This window comes from Papilio machaon, chromosome 28 (genome assembly GCF_912999745.1).
Source record: "Papilio machaon chromosome 28, ilPapMach1.1, whole genome shotgun sequence".
Classification (NCBI taxonomy): domain Eukaryota; kingdom Metazoa; phylum Arthropoda; class Insecta; order Lepidoptera; family Papilionidae; genus Papilio; species Papilio machaon.
Window position 1 is genome coordinate 3549158 of NC_060013.1, and position 13322 is coordinate 3562479.

Here is a 13322-nt window from a genome sequence, read left to right on the forward strand (position 1 = left end):
AAATGTATTCTTTTTTTTTAAATTTTTTGTTATAATATGAACCGATGAGCTTAAGTTAAACTAAATTATGACAACTCACTAGGGCCCTTCAGTGAACGTTAAAATACGTCACAAAATCGTCTTTGTACCGTAGCTGTCATGTAATTTTTTATGCCTAAGTAGGTTTTATATATACCTCTTTCGCCAGTTCAGAACCTTGTTTGATTATATAATAGCTTTATAGTTCTTTGTCATGTTGTCCAGGACATATAAATTAGATTGAAGATTCGAAAACTTGTCTTAGTAACATTAAATTCTTTCACTGCACAATACTGAAAGATGATAATAGATAACTTATTCCATAATTTCCATTCATATCTGTCTTCTAGATCCAAGCGCACGGTCTGACGGGACCTATCGAGTTCTCTCACGGGATCCGGACTAAGTTCAAACTGCAGCTGATGCGGCTGGCGGGGGGCGAGGGGGGAGGCGCGGTGCTCGCCGGCAGCTGGGATCCGGACGAAGGTCTGCAGCTGTCAGACCCGGCGGCGTATCGAAGAGACCCACCGCCAAATGTCACCCTCACTGTGGTTACTGTCGAGGTATGTTATTGTACTAAAGGTTAAATTCTACTAATTCACTCAATTTGGTATTTTGACACCAGATACTTTGAGGCAGTGAACAGCAGAGAACGGCAGTGAACAGTCATTTCTTGAATAGTTATAGAAAACTTAAGGATGCTTATTGGTCTTTCACCTTCTCTTTCAGGAGAAACCATATGTGATGGTGAAGGAAGGTTGGAATCTTCAAGGCAATGCGAGGTTCGAAGGTTTCTGTATAGATCTTCTAGCGCGAGTGGCTGCAAGAGCCGGTTTCCATTATACTGTACGCTTGGTCCCTGATAATATGTACGGAGCATGGGATCCTGATACTGGACAGTGGAATGGAATAGTCAGAGAGTTAATGGACAGGGTAAATATTAAAATTATGGAGACTCTAGAGACCAATCATCACAAAACACCCCCAGACTTTTCTTAAAGGAAAGAGGATGAGGACTAGTATCTAGCATCCTAAACACACAGTCATCAGTTTAAACACTAGTATATCTCTTCCTTGAAGCTTTTCTTCTGTCTTGACATACCGATTCTATAACTGTTACAGAAAGCTGACATCGCAGTCGCCTCTATGACCATAAACTACGCGCGGGAAGCGGTCATAGATTTTACAAAGCCTTTCATGAATCTTGGAATCGGGATCCTATTCAAGGTAAAGTATAATTTTACTTGGGTTTATTTAGGAGTAAAGCACTTGATTTGTAATCTGCAGGTCCTGGGTTCGAATCCCGCCTTGTACCAGTGCATTTTTAGATTTTTGATTTACATATGAACATTTATCCGACGTTCTTAAGATGAAGGAAAACATCACAATACAAGCTGCTGATAATTAACATCTAACTTAAGGTAGACTCCGAGCCCCGAGAGTGGGAACGTATAGTGAGCTGATGATGATCTTCTATCCACCAAATCTTCTATCAACTTTACGCTGATATTTCCAGGTACCAACATCTCAGCCGACGCGTCTCTTCAGCTTCCTCAATCCGCTGGCAATTGAGATCTGGCTGTACGTTCTGGCTGCGTACATACTTGTCTCCTTTACACTCTTCGTTATGGCCAGGTTCTCGCCTTACGAATGGTAAGTCTCCTAATTTATTTCCTGGTATTTCTTCGAACAGGGATACAATCAATTTGGCCAGAAAAATATCTTGACTAAAGAACTAAGTACTGAAGAAGCGTATAAGAAAAAAGACAGTAGGAAAGTTCGAAGTGATGAAGTTGTCGTCGGTTTCTGAGACCTAATTCCCTATATAAAATGAAAAAAAAAATCAAATTTAATAAGATCGATAATGATGTTATTTATACAGGAATTTTGGTCTCGGAAACCAAGGATAACTCGTGTTACTAACTTTGGTTCCATGTGTTGTCCTTTATCCGATTTGATGGAAATTTCAGGTCTTCGAGTACTCACGTCTGTGGTCATGAAACCAAATTATTAACCAATCAGTTCAGCGTGTGCAACTCCTTCTGGTTCATCACTGGTACTTTCTTGAGACAAGGCTCCGGTCTTAATCCTATGGTGAGTGGTAGTCCGAAGTGGCTGTAATGTCTCTATCGAGCGATGCAACTTGACCACACAGAAGACACCCGACTGCTGACAACTATAGCAGTTTTGTCTCTCATTACTATGTGTGCTGTAGGAAAATTTTAATTCTCTTCCCTTTTCCAATATTCTTTAATAAAGAAGAAAACCTTGGAATGATGAGGATGTGGAGGAATGGACCTTTTTCTGTGCATCCTCTCCTCTGTTCTTTAAGGGTGGAGATCTCCTGTCTTACAGTCTTAATTTTACATCTTATTGATGGGGAGCGATCACTTTGCTGTTTTAGTGATTTGAGGTAGCCGATCTCTTGATTGCAAACTTGTTATAAAAAAATCAGTTTCCGGATATATTAGTATTATAATTATAACAGGCCACATCAACACGTATAGTAGGCGGTATCTGGTGGTTCTTCACGCTGATCATCCTGTCATCGTACACGGCTAACTTAGCTGCCTTCCTGACGGTGGAGAGGACGGTACTCCCGATACAGAGCGCGGCAGACCTCGCCGCGCAGAACCATGTTCAGTACGGCACGCTCAATGGAGGGTCTACTATGACGTTCTTTAGGGTAAGAAGACCTTCATAGTTTAACTAAATGTAGGAAGAAACAACTTCTCACTACAATGTAATCGTCTTATAAAAATTTCCTTGGCTTAACTTTATTTTACGTCAGTGTTTAGGACTCAGTCAAGCACGCTGACACTGTCCTAAACTTGGGAACACATCTTTATTCATGGTTTACATAATGCTAGTATAATAGGACATAACCGCTGGCTTGTGTTTGGACGGATGAGATTATGCTAGTTGTATTACAGCGCTACTGTTCCACTGTACTGGAATAATGTAAACCAGGCATTACGGTTTTGAATCTGACTTGTAGTATATAGGTTTATTGATCAGTGCCAATTTATTTAACGATTTTCGGATTTTATATGTTAAATACTATACTTTTATGGTAAATGAAAAACATCTGCATGCATCTGCATACAAACAGCACATCTGGTTAGAAATTTATCATTGCCCTACTGTAGAGACATGAGTCTGTGTGGTTAGAAAAAATCAGGTTTCGTACACATGATGTACTTTCGTTGTTGCTAACAATAGGCCAATTTTTTAAATTTTTGTCGGTCAGTCTGTCTGCAAGGCCGTGTTTATTTCGGATAACCTTAAAAACGGCTGGACCTATTTTGACGGGGCTTTGACGGGAAGGTAGCTGATGCACGCGGGGATATTAGAGACTTTTTTTAATTCTGCGCAGACGAAGTGCTGGCTACCGCCTGCTTAAAATAATATTTTATATTCTCAGGACTCCAATATAGATATTTATCAGAAGATGTGGCAGCATATGTCGACTGCATCACCGCCATCACTGGTCTCTTCATACGAGGAGGGCGTGAGGAGGGTCCTCGCTGGGAACTACGCTTTCCTTATGGAGTCTACAATGCTAGACCATAGGGTGCAGAGGGATTGTAATCTTACGCAGATTGGTGGATTACTAGATTCTAAGGTAAGGATTGCAGAAGCATAAAGTAAATTTTACAGAAAGTACACATTTACATCTACACTAGTATAAAGAGAAAAGATCCGTAATTTTAGTATGTTTGTAAATAATAAACTAAAAAAGTGCAACCGGTGCACTAACGCGCAAGGAAGATACGCCTAAAATGCAATATATCCTTTGCGTGATAAATTCTAGTCTTCTTTCCCTTCTTGAGAAGTGGTCTTGGCAGTTGAGAGGGGTAGAATAAAAGGGTAACGAAGGGTAAATAGTCCCCACCTCAGTATCATGCTGCAGGTCAGCATCTGCTTTATTCGTTTGCTATCTTCTACTATGAAATAAAGGCAACCTTCTTTCCCCAAGGGTTACGGGATAGCGACATGGAAAGGCAGTCCCTGGCGTGACAGAATATCTCTCGCGATCCTGGATCTACAGGAAAAGGGAGTTATACAAATTCTGTACGACAAATGGTGGAAGAACACCGGAGATGTTTGCAATAGAGACGGCAAGGATAGCAAGGCGAATCCACTGGGAGTTCAGAATATTGGTAAGTTGACATAATTTGTGGGACTTAACAGTTGAGGCCTCTATTAGTACCAAAAAAGTGCTACAAGATCCTTTTTCAGAAGACCGTTTTAATCATATGAGTGAACAAGGTACGAAAAAAATGTGGCGCCTTTAAAATTAGTGCGTCCCTGTTTGGCGCCTTCCAGGGCCGGCGTCACTTGCATTAATACGGCCCTGCTTGTCGGACTTTAGCTCTCTTTATTATCCGTGTTAATATTCAAATAAAATTGATGAACTCAAGGCGGTGTCTTCGTCACGTTGCTGTGCGGACTAGCGCTGGCCATTGTGGTCGCTATACTGGAGTTCTGCTGGAATACAAAGAAGAATGCATCACATGGCCGTCAGTCGTTGTGTAGTGAGATGGGGCAGGTGAGTTACCACAGAATTATAAGCACAAGTATGTTCTCATCTTTATCACTCGCTTTGTACAGAAGAGGGATAGCAATACATTATTGTATTACGGCATAAAATATTTATTAAAACAAGGGTAGTCATAAAAGTTGATTTCTAAATTTAAAACAACGCCATCTATGAAAAGAGAAAACAAAACTTTTCAATATGTATTTATTATGAATTAGCAACAACGCCATCTAGTGGAAGAAATAAAATATTACATTTTAGTCATCAAACCATCTATTATTAACTAGCTTTTACCCGCGACTCCGTCCGCGCGGAATAAAAAATAGAAAACGGGGTAAAAATGACCCTATGTCCGTTTCCTGGTTCTAAGCTACCTGCCCACCAATTTTCAGTCAAATCGATTCAGCCGTTCTTGAGTTATAAATAGTGTAACTAACATGACCTTCTTTTATATATATAATAGATGATTTTATAATCTAGGAGCTAAGAACAGCAATGCGCGGTGGTTCCTCTCGCACCGTACTCAGGCCCGGCTGCTCCCGGTGCTCGCCGGCAACTCATGTTCCACCCGCACCTTCTAGATATGAGGTTTGTCAGCAAAAAATACAATAAACCTGACTAACAATGGCATTCAATTGATAAATATGTTTCTAATGACACCTTACTATTCAAAACCAATACGACTTAGGGACCTTCAAAAATCGGGCACACCATTTCCTTAAAGGCCAGCAACGTGTCAGTAGTTGTGGTGTTGTAGATGTCCATGGGTGTCGTTGATCACCTCGGTATTCCCGTCGCAAGTTTGCCCCCTTCTCTTATAAAAAAAAGTCATAACACCACTACTTTGAGGTCTTTAGTGGCAGATGGCAAAAGGGGTATACGCTATTTTATCTAAATCTGTGACCGCTCATTAAAAGGCTGCCATTATCTACCTTGTAATGGGCAGAGGCAGGGACATAAAGAAAAAGGATACCTTCATAAAGATCCTAGACTTGTCTTTTCATCTTAAAAGGTCAACTAATACTGGTCATCTTTACGTTCACATTAAACCAGTCTTGGTTTTCCAGATGCCGGATGCGTCCAGTACTGTAGAACTCAAGGAGCTGCGGTGGTCGTAGCGCGGGGCGCGCGGGCCCGCATCCGCGCCCGCATCGCCCGCGCCCCGCGCCCGCCCGCTCCCCGCACACGCCACACACGCCCCGCACACCCCACACACCCCGCACGCCCCGCACACCCCGCGCCTGCAACGCTACAGGCATTACAGTAAGAACTAGCGGATCAGATTCATTTTTAGATCTATGCAGGGTGTCTGGTGTGATATAGGATTTCTCAACAAGAACTTTGTTTTTCAATTGGGGCAACACCAACAACATGACAGTTTTGACATTTAGTTTTTTAACCTATTCGTAGTAGATGCTTTGGCAACTGCTACTAATTAATTCAATTTCACTCGAAAATCGCATTAAAATAATTAAAATCCACTATAAAAATGGTGGTTCTGTTAAAGTTACGTTTCGTTTATTTTGTTTTAGAAAACAAAGTACTCGTTGAAAAACTCTGTACAAGCAACACTAAAGTTGTGCACTTGGTACTCAATTTTCCTAAAGATTATGTAATAAAATTAAGTACTTCATATTTTTCCCAACTTCCCTATAAACTAAATTAATTCTTTAACTTTCGGTTAAGTTTACTCAGCATTAAATTAATATTTATTTTCAATATTGATTTTTTTCTTTATATATAATCGCCAAATAGTCCATACTCAAGTATCAATATTATCTCAGCAGTCCTAATTTAAAAAAAATATATTTCAGATTCCGCAGGCACTTTAAGGCGGACCACATCCTATGTACTAAAAGAACCCAGAGAACAGAAGAAACATGTGCAGATAGTAGCGTAGCACATACCTAATTAGTAGTGACCGAACTTTTCTTATCTGTGACATTTTTGACCACCATTTTACGTGACGTCAAATTTTGACAGTTGGTTTTACAATTGAATAATTACCTGACGTTGGCTAATGCACAAACCGTGCCAAAGCCAAAAATAAAGAAAAAAAAATTACAGTAAGACTAGCGTTGCCAGGCGTCTGGAAAAAGCAGGATATAGGTTAGTCTTTTTGATTGCGTGTCCGGCCAAAATAAACGGTTTTCCGGCTTTTGTTAGGCTTTTTACATTTCCCAAACGAGAGTGTACCTATTGATACTGAGACAAAATCCTAAATAATATAGAGTGTCCGACCTTTCTACCCAAATGTCCGGACAAACTGGCTGGTCTGTCCGGCTAGTAGGTTTGGCGACCTGGCAACCCTAAGTGAGACAGTGCTTTAAATGAACGTGGGCGGAGACGCTGCAGTTGCTTTAATGTTGCCACTGCAATATAATCACATTATTTTCGGGATTAAATAAGGATTTGTCGAGTTTTTACATATTTTTATACCAGTTATGTGCATGAAATAAATATATATTTTTTTTGTTTATACGAATGACTGAAAAAAGTGGGATGTAATTAAAAATAAATATTAATATTTCGATTGATTATTTGGGTATTGACATTTCTATAATTATTTACTTAATAATTTGGTAAAACAGAGCACAAACAGACAAGAACAACGACTCAAAGGGAGAACTGTCAAAAATGGCGTTTCTTAAGATGGCGGCGTTAGTTCCTTTTTTCGCCACGTTCATCTAAAGCATTGTAGCACTATATATTGTTGGCTATGAATTAAAGCTTACATAAAACAGTGTTTTATTGACGATACGTAAAATGGTAAATGGTACAAGACTTAAATCCAAAGGCTGTTACAAATTTAAGATACGTCATCAAATGAAATAGGCATTTTGATAAAAATATTCTTACTACAAGTGTAAAAAAAATCTTTCCTATACCAAATATAAGCCTTAAGGTAAAACAAAAATTGTACAAAATAACTGCTCACTAACAGATAGTTAATATTAATAATTAACGTAAGGAAGCCCGTTTTGTCAGCAATAAACAACGAAATATATTTCACACTAAAAAGGCCTAATTTTATACTGGTTTGAATCGATCTTTCTTAATCGGATAATCTTATTTTCAATTTGTTTTCATAGTTACATCACTAAACGTTGAAAGAAAAAAAAACATTTATGGTTGGATTTAGTAATAAAAATAAATTTAATGAAATAAAGTCTATGGATAATAAAAGCAATCGTAAAACATTATAAGCGATTTTTGAACAGCTCTCGAATAAAATGAAACAAAATATAAAATAATTTCGGTTTGAATTCTGATACTTAAATATCGATTATTGTGTTCGGTTGTAACTAAACTGTCAAGACGGGTATTAAAATTATTACAGCAACTCTATTTTGTTTAATAATTAATAGTTACATTTGAATTAAAATTATAATAGGCAACAAAATGTCAAAGAGAATAAATAACTACTTAATTTGACATTTGTTGCCAGTTAAAGACAAATTTAGTATTAGCAACTCTAGAGTGTTCGTTTTTATGTTAACCTTTGAGGTTAGAATTTTTATAATTAAAAATTATTGTGTTCTATATTAGTGGTTGTTGTAAATAAATTAATTTTTAAGATTTATAAATGTGTTTTGATGAATATGACGTCGGAAAGTTTTATTGTAATGTGCAAAGAAAATATATGACATAGATAATATAAGATAATATTTCTCTTAATGTATCATATAAATGTTTCATTATGGCGTTTTGCTGGATTTTTGTCATTTTCTTTCATTAAACTTGTTCTAGTTAAGTATATAAGTAAAGTAGATTACATTTTCATAATAAACAGAGGTTATTATTTTAAAAATTTAGTAAAATCAAATAAAAAAAATCTTGTTCGCATTTCAGTTGTTTTCAAGCATACCAAATAGAAAATTTAGAGTTAAATAGGGGTAATAAACATCCAAGTATACCCCCTGTAAAAATTCTAACATCTTTTCTGTTTTTGTACAATCGCGCCGTAAAAGTTATTAGTAAAAAGATTAACTCCATAAGTGATTTGTCGTAATTAAGTTTGTCATTTTGAAGTTTTATTTGAATTTGAATTTTTAATAAATAATTTAAATATAAAAAGAAGATTTTTAAATAATAATATTTTATTTCTGACAGAGCCAATGACATTGAGCTGACTTTATACAGAGTGTTATATTTTTCACAGGGGGAATAATTAAACATCTATTCCCCTTAGGGGATTATATTTCAGGGTGAGTGGATGTACTAACCCTAAAATAAATAATTTCACTGAGTTCTTTTTAAATAAAACTGAGTAATTTTATCCGAAAAATGTCCAGTAAAGTGTCATAATGGAACCATGCATATAAAAACTTTGTTGTGTGTAAAATTGTGTGTATATTTTGTACATTGGTGTTTTGTTTTCAATCTAGATAGTTCTAGAACTAATCTTTGTGCCTCTAAATCTAGTCTATGAAGTTCTGGAACGTATCTGTTTCATCGTTTATTGTAATAGATGGCGCTCGCAAACTAATTCTTTTATAAAGATTTTTTTATATTTTCATCCCCTATTTTAGACTTTTAGGGGTTGATTGTAAAAAAACCTGTCTTAATACTCATAAACATGAAAACTATTTTTCACCTTTCATTACATTTTTTAATGTAATTTTTCAATGTAATTTTAATTTTAAAAATTTTTGAAAATGTTTGTGTAAATTGTATTTGTTGTGTATTTTCTATTCTTACGTTTGTGTGTTGATGTTAGGGTGTGTTTAAATGAAAATTTTATTTAATAAAACAATGTTAATATGAAATATGCTTGATTTTCATTTTAAGTCCCGAGTGTCGCCATCTATGAAATGTAAACTAAAACGAAGGTTTAATTTTTCATTTATTATTCTAATTAAGGATACATCTCTTTTACAATATTAAACATTTTTTTTACATTAAAAGGATTAAAGTAATGCAGAGTACAGATTAAATTGTGTAATTTTGTTCAAAAAAATCGGTTTTTGAATCGTCTCAAATCACCCGAGTATCTCTTCGTTGGAAGAATTTGATATTTCAATAGATTCGGAATCAAGTCCTGTAACAAATACAAATATGTACAAAAACTTGTTGGTAGGTATCGCTTTTTTCAATAATGAAAAGTAAATCTATATATCTATATATGTAAAAGAAAGTCATGTTAGTTACACTATTTATAACTCAAGAACGGCTGAATCGATTTGACTGAAAATTGGTGGGCATGTAGCTTAGAACCAGGAAAAGGACATAGGATAATTTTTACCCCGGTTTCTATTCTTTATTGCGCACGGACGGAGTCGCGGGTAAAAGCTAGTTGGGAATAAAAATATAATTGTTACTTCTACTTTGACAGCAATGAGAGAAAAATAAAGTAGCGCCATCTTCTGGCATGTAGTAGATTTTCTTCCTCAATTCCGAAATGACACTTTTTATCAATAGATGTCGTGAGAAATATTTTGGTATTTTCAAAGTCGCGATGTTGAAAATCTTTCACATGGAATGAGGTTCGCGGGTTGCGAATTCGAAATCATACTTACCTGGCGTAGGGGCTACCGTGATCACGAAGGCGGTTCCCCCAGGGCGAGGCCCCTCCATTGCACTGCGGTTGGGTTGACCCCTGCGATTATCCCTAATGCGGATAACTCGGACGCGTAATTTTTGGTAGTGGGGACTGCGTACGCGCCGTCCCCCTTAAAAGACTAGTAATTGTTGGTTTTTAAACCATAATTATTTGAATATAACATGTCTTTCAACAATGTTATCGAGTTAAACTCGGATTTTCGTCTCGGAAACCCACGCCGCTAGTCACAGTATAAAATGGTTGACGTATGTTTAAGCTAAAATGTATTTGGAACACTGACAAGTGTCTTTATGGTCCGTAGAGTTTTTTGTTTAATTCGATTTATTTATTCTATTATCAATCGAATGTACCGTGGATTTCTGAGACCAAAATTTCTGTATAAATCATTCACCTTTGACAAAATAGAGAAAACAATATGGTTTAAACGGATATTTAGTTCTCAAAAACCCACGGTCAGCGCTTCATTCGAACTTGGAATTAGGAAGGAAAATAGTACATATGTGCACACTGAAAGGAGAGAATTATAAAAAAAACTTGAGAGGTGTCAAGGGACACCCGGATGGAACGAAGTTCCTATGAATTTTCGTTATATATTGTCACGTCGTTGCCATGGTTACTATAGCAAAAAGTGTCGTGACAACTTTTCGTAAGAATTTTTTCCGTCTAGCCCCCTTTCGCAACGCGCGATAAGGAACTTCGTTCCAATTATCCAGTAAATATGTAACTTAGGGGAGAATTTAGCAATGGCAGGTAGGTAAAGACGTATAAAAAAATTAAGTAAATCACCTCTACATCATGTCGTACATTGTCCAAAGGGTCTGAGGTCCGTCTTCGTTCAGGTCGAGGATCTCGGGGCTGCGACCTGTCATCATCATCACCACCACCCTCAGAACTGTCGCCGTGGGTACCAGATTGTTTTTGTACCACTATACAACTGTTATAATAAAATAAATTGCAGTCAAAAAAATAAAAAAAATAATCGACATACTTGTACAAAGAACATGTCAAGATTAAGAGACATGACATGTTTTAAATTAGTGTTTCTCTAGTAAATGTTCACGGTGAGACGGAATGGGATATAGGGTTGCCAGGTCGCCAAACCTACTAGCCGGACAGACCAGCCAGTTTGGCCGGACATTTGGGTAGAAAGGTCGGACACTCTATATTATTTAGAATTTTGTCTCAGTATTAATAGGTACACTCTCGTTTGGGAAATGTATTTAAAAAGCATAACAAAAGCCGGACAACTCGGACAACGTTTATAGCTTTAGTTTAGCCTACCTTTGTCCGGCTTTATCCGGACGCCTGGCAACGCTAGATATGGATATTTACCGTTTATTTCGTGAAACTCCGAATACATCTGAAAGGTAAAAGTTACATTTAAAAAGGTAGGAATTTAAATACTATAAAGTAATTAATCTATGCATGTTAATAAAATTAGAGTGTCCCAGAGTTTAAAAAAATTTAAAAACGAAACATATTTCGAAAGCTTGATGACTGTAAGTTTCGCGAAGTATTTTAGTTTTACGAAGATAAATAGTAATCAAGGATTTGTTTTTATATTCGGATAAAAGATGGCGTTGTTAGAAATTATTAATTGGTAAAATAAATTCCTGTTTAAATAATTAAAACTACAACTTACGACTGCCAAATAATAGAAACAATAACAGACAAGTTTTATAACTAAACATTTTACTGAGAACATTCGTTAAATATTAAGATAATCCTATTTATATGATTTTATCACCAAAAGATTGCAACATAGGTCTCTCTCTGTATTAAAATTACTCTGTATTAAAATTATTAATCTGAATGTCGATTTGTAACCTGTTACAATCTTACTAATATTATAAATGCGAATGTTTAGATGGATGTTTGAATGTATCTCCGGAACGGCTCAACGGATCTTGATGAAATTTGTCACAGATGTAGATCATAGTCTGGAAAAACACATGAGCTACTTTTATTCGTTTGTTTTTTTTATTTTTGGCGCGGGCGAAAACTGGTCCAGATTATAAATGCGAAAATATTGCCAAAGTTTTATCTGGTAGACCTCTTTCTAAATGTTACTGATTTCAGTCAACTCTTTGCTGGTAATATTTTCGAGTGTATGTAATTTTGTTTTTATGTATTGGGTTTTGTATGTATGTATTTAAATTCCTTTGTGACGGTCTAGACACAAAATGACTCAACTGATTTTGACGAGTAATGTGCCATTAGAATCCTCTTCTTCCTTCGAGTGTCATAGGTGTCATTATATCTGCACAAAACACATATAGTGAACGTGTGAGATAAAATTTCTAAAAAAAGTGAAAAGCTTGACTTCAAATCTCACTCCCCGTAAATTTTTTCATTTATATTTTTATATGTTTAGTGAAGTAAAAATAAAAAATGTTACATATTTTTATATGACAGTTTAGTTTAAATACGCAGACAATAGATGGCGCTATTTGTTGGAGTCACAATTTTTATCATTAACTAGCTTTTACACGCGATTCCGTCCGCGCGGTATAAAAAATAGAAAACGGGGTAAAAATTATCCTATGTCCGTTTCCTGGTTCTAAGCTGCCCACCAATTTTCAGTTAAATCGATTCAGCCGATCTTGAGTTATAAATAGTGAAACTAACACGACTTTCTTTTATATATATAGATGTTAGGTTTCTCAACTAATAAACCCTCGACTTCATTTCCTACCTTCGCACAACTCCGCCGGGTCTTTGTTGGACACCAAGATGACTATAGACCAGTTTATCTGAAAAAATATAACATAAATATAAGCAAAATCGCGTGCAATAACTAATATATTGTAAAAACAATGGATTTAGGTATGCGGGTTCAATTACATTACGAAAATAATACTAACTTGTCAATAATATCAGGGCCAGGCAATATTAGTTATAGCAAAGATAGGTACTTATAGTATAGTTAATTTCAAATATCTCGACGGCCCAAGAACATCGGCGCGCTGCGCAGTGCTCTCCCCCCGCAACTCGCAACACACTGCTATAAATTGTTTTCTGGGCAGCGAACGGCGCGAAGTTAAGAGCCACCAAGATGTCAGAAAACTACTGCACTAAATGCTTGATTGATGTTATGTTGGCACATCGGATAAAAGAGAATCAATGTTATCGACGTGCCAACTTAAAAACCAGATACTATATGTAATTTTAAAGTAACGTTTTGGACATAGTTTAATA

At 36.4% G+C, this 13322-nt stretch overlaps 1 protein-coding gene, 1 long non-coding RNA gene and 1 other non-coding gene across 3 annotated transcripts in view; 2 read left to right on the top strand and 1 right to left on the bottom strand.

Annotated features, from left to right (window-relative positions):
- The window catches only part of LOC106709412 (glutamate receptor ionotropic, kainate 2), a 29947-nt gene extending 24248 nt beyond the window's left edge, over positions 1-5699 (top strand). The window contains exons 10-20 of the mRNA XM_014501215.2: positions 369-581; positions 748-951; positions 1141-1245; positions 1535-1671; positions 1989-2112; positions 2507-2704; positions 3443-3643; positions 3998-4181; positions 4443-4570; positions 5042-5149; positions 5629-5699. Of these exons, the coding sequence (XP_014356701.2) occupies positions 369-581; positions 748-951; positions 1141-1245; positions 1535-1671; positions 1989-2112; positions 2507-2704; positions 3443-3643; positions 3998-4181; positions 4443-4570; positions 5042-5149; positions 5629-5679 (1653 nt within the window). The 3' untranslated portion in view covers positions 5680-5699. The remainder of the gene's footprint in view (positions 1-368; positions 582-747; positions 952-1140; positions 1246-1534; positions 1672-1988; positions 2113-2506; positions 2705-3442; positions 3644-3997; positions 4182-4442; positions 4571-5041; positions 5150-5628) is intronic.
- Positions 5700-10072: 4373 nt separating this feature from the next.
- LOC123722690 lies at positions 10073-10234 on the top strand. Its single transcript, XR_006756544.1, has one exon. It is a non-coding gene; the product is annotated as a U1 spliceosomal RNA (small nuclear RNA).
- Positions 10235-11003: 769 nt separating this feature from the next.
- On the bottom strand, positions 11004-11813 carry LOC106709414. Its single transcript, XR_001356944.2, has 3 exons — positions 11767-11813; positions 11457-11484; positions 11004-11058 (listed from the first exon to the last, which is right to left on the bottom strand). It is a non-coding gene; the product is annotated as an uncharacterized LOC106709414 (long non-coding RNA).
- Between the last annotated feature and the right edge of the window lie 1509 nt (positions 11814-13322).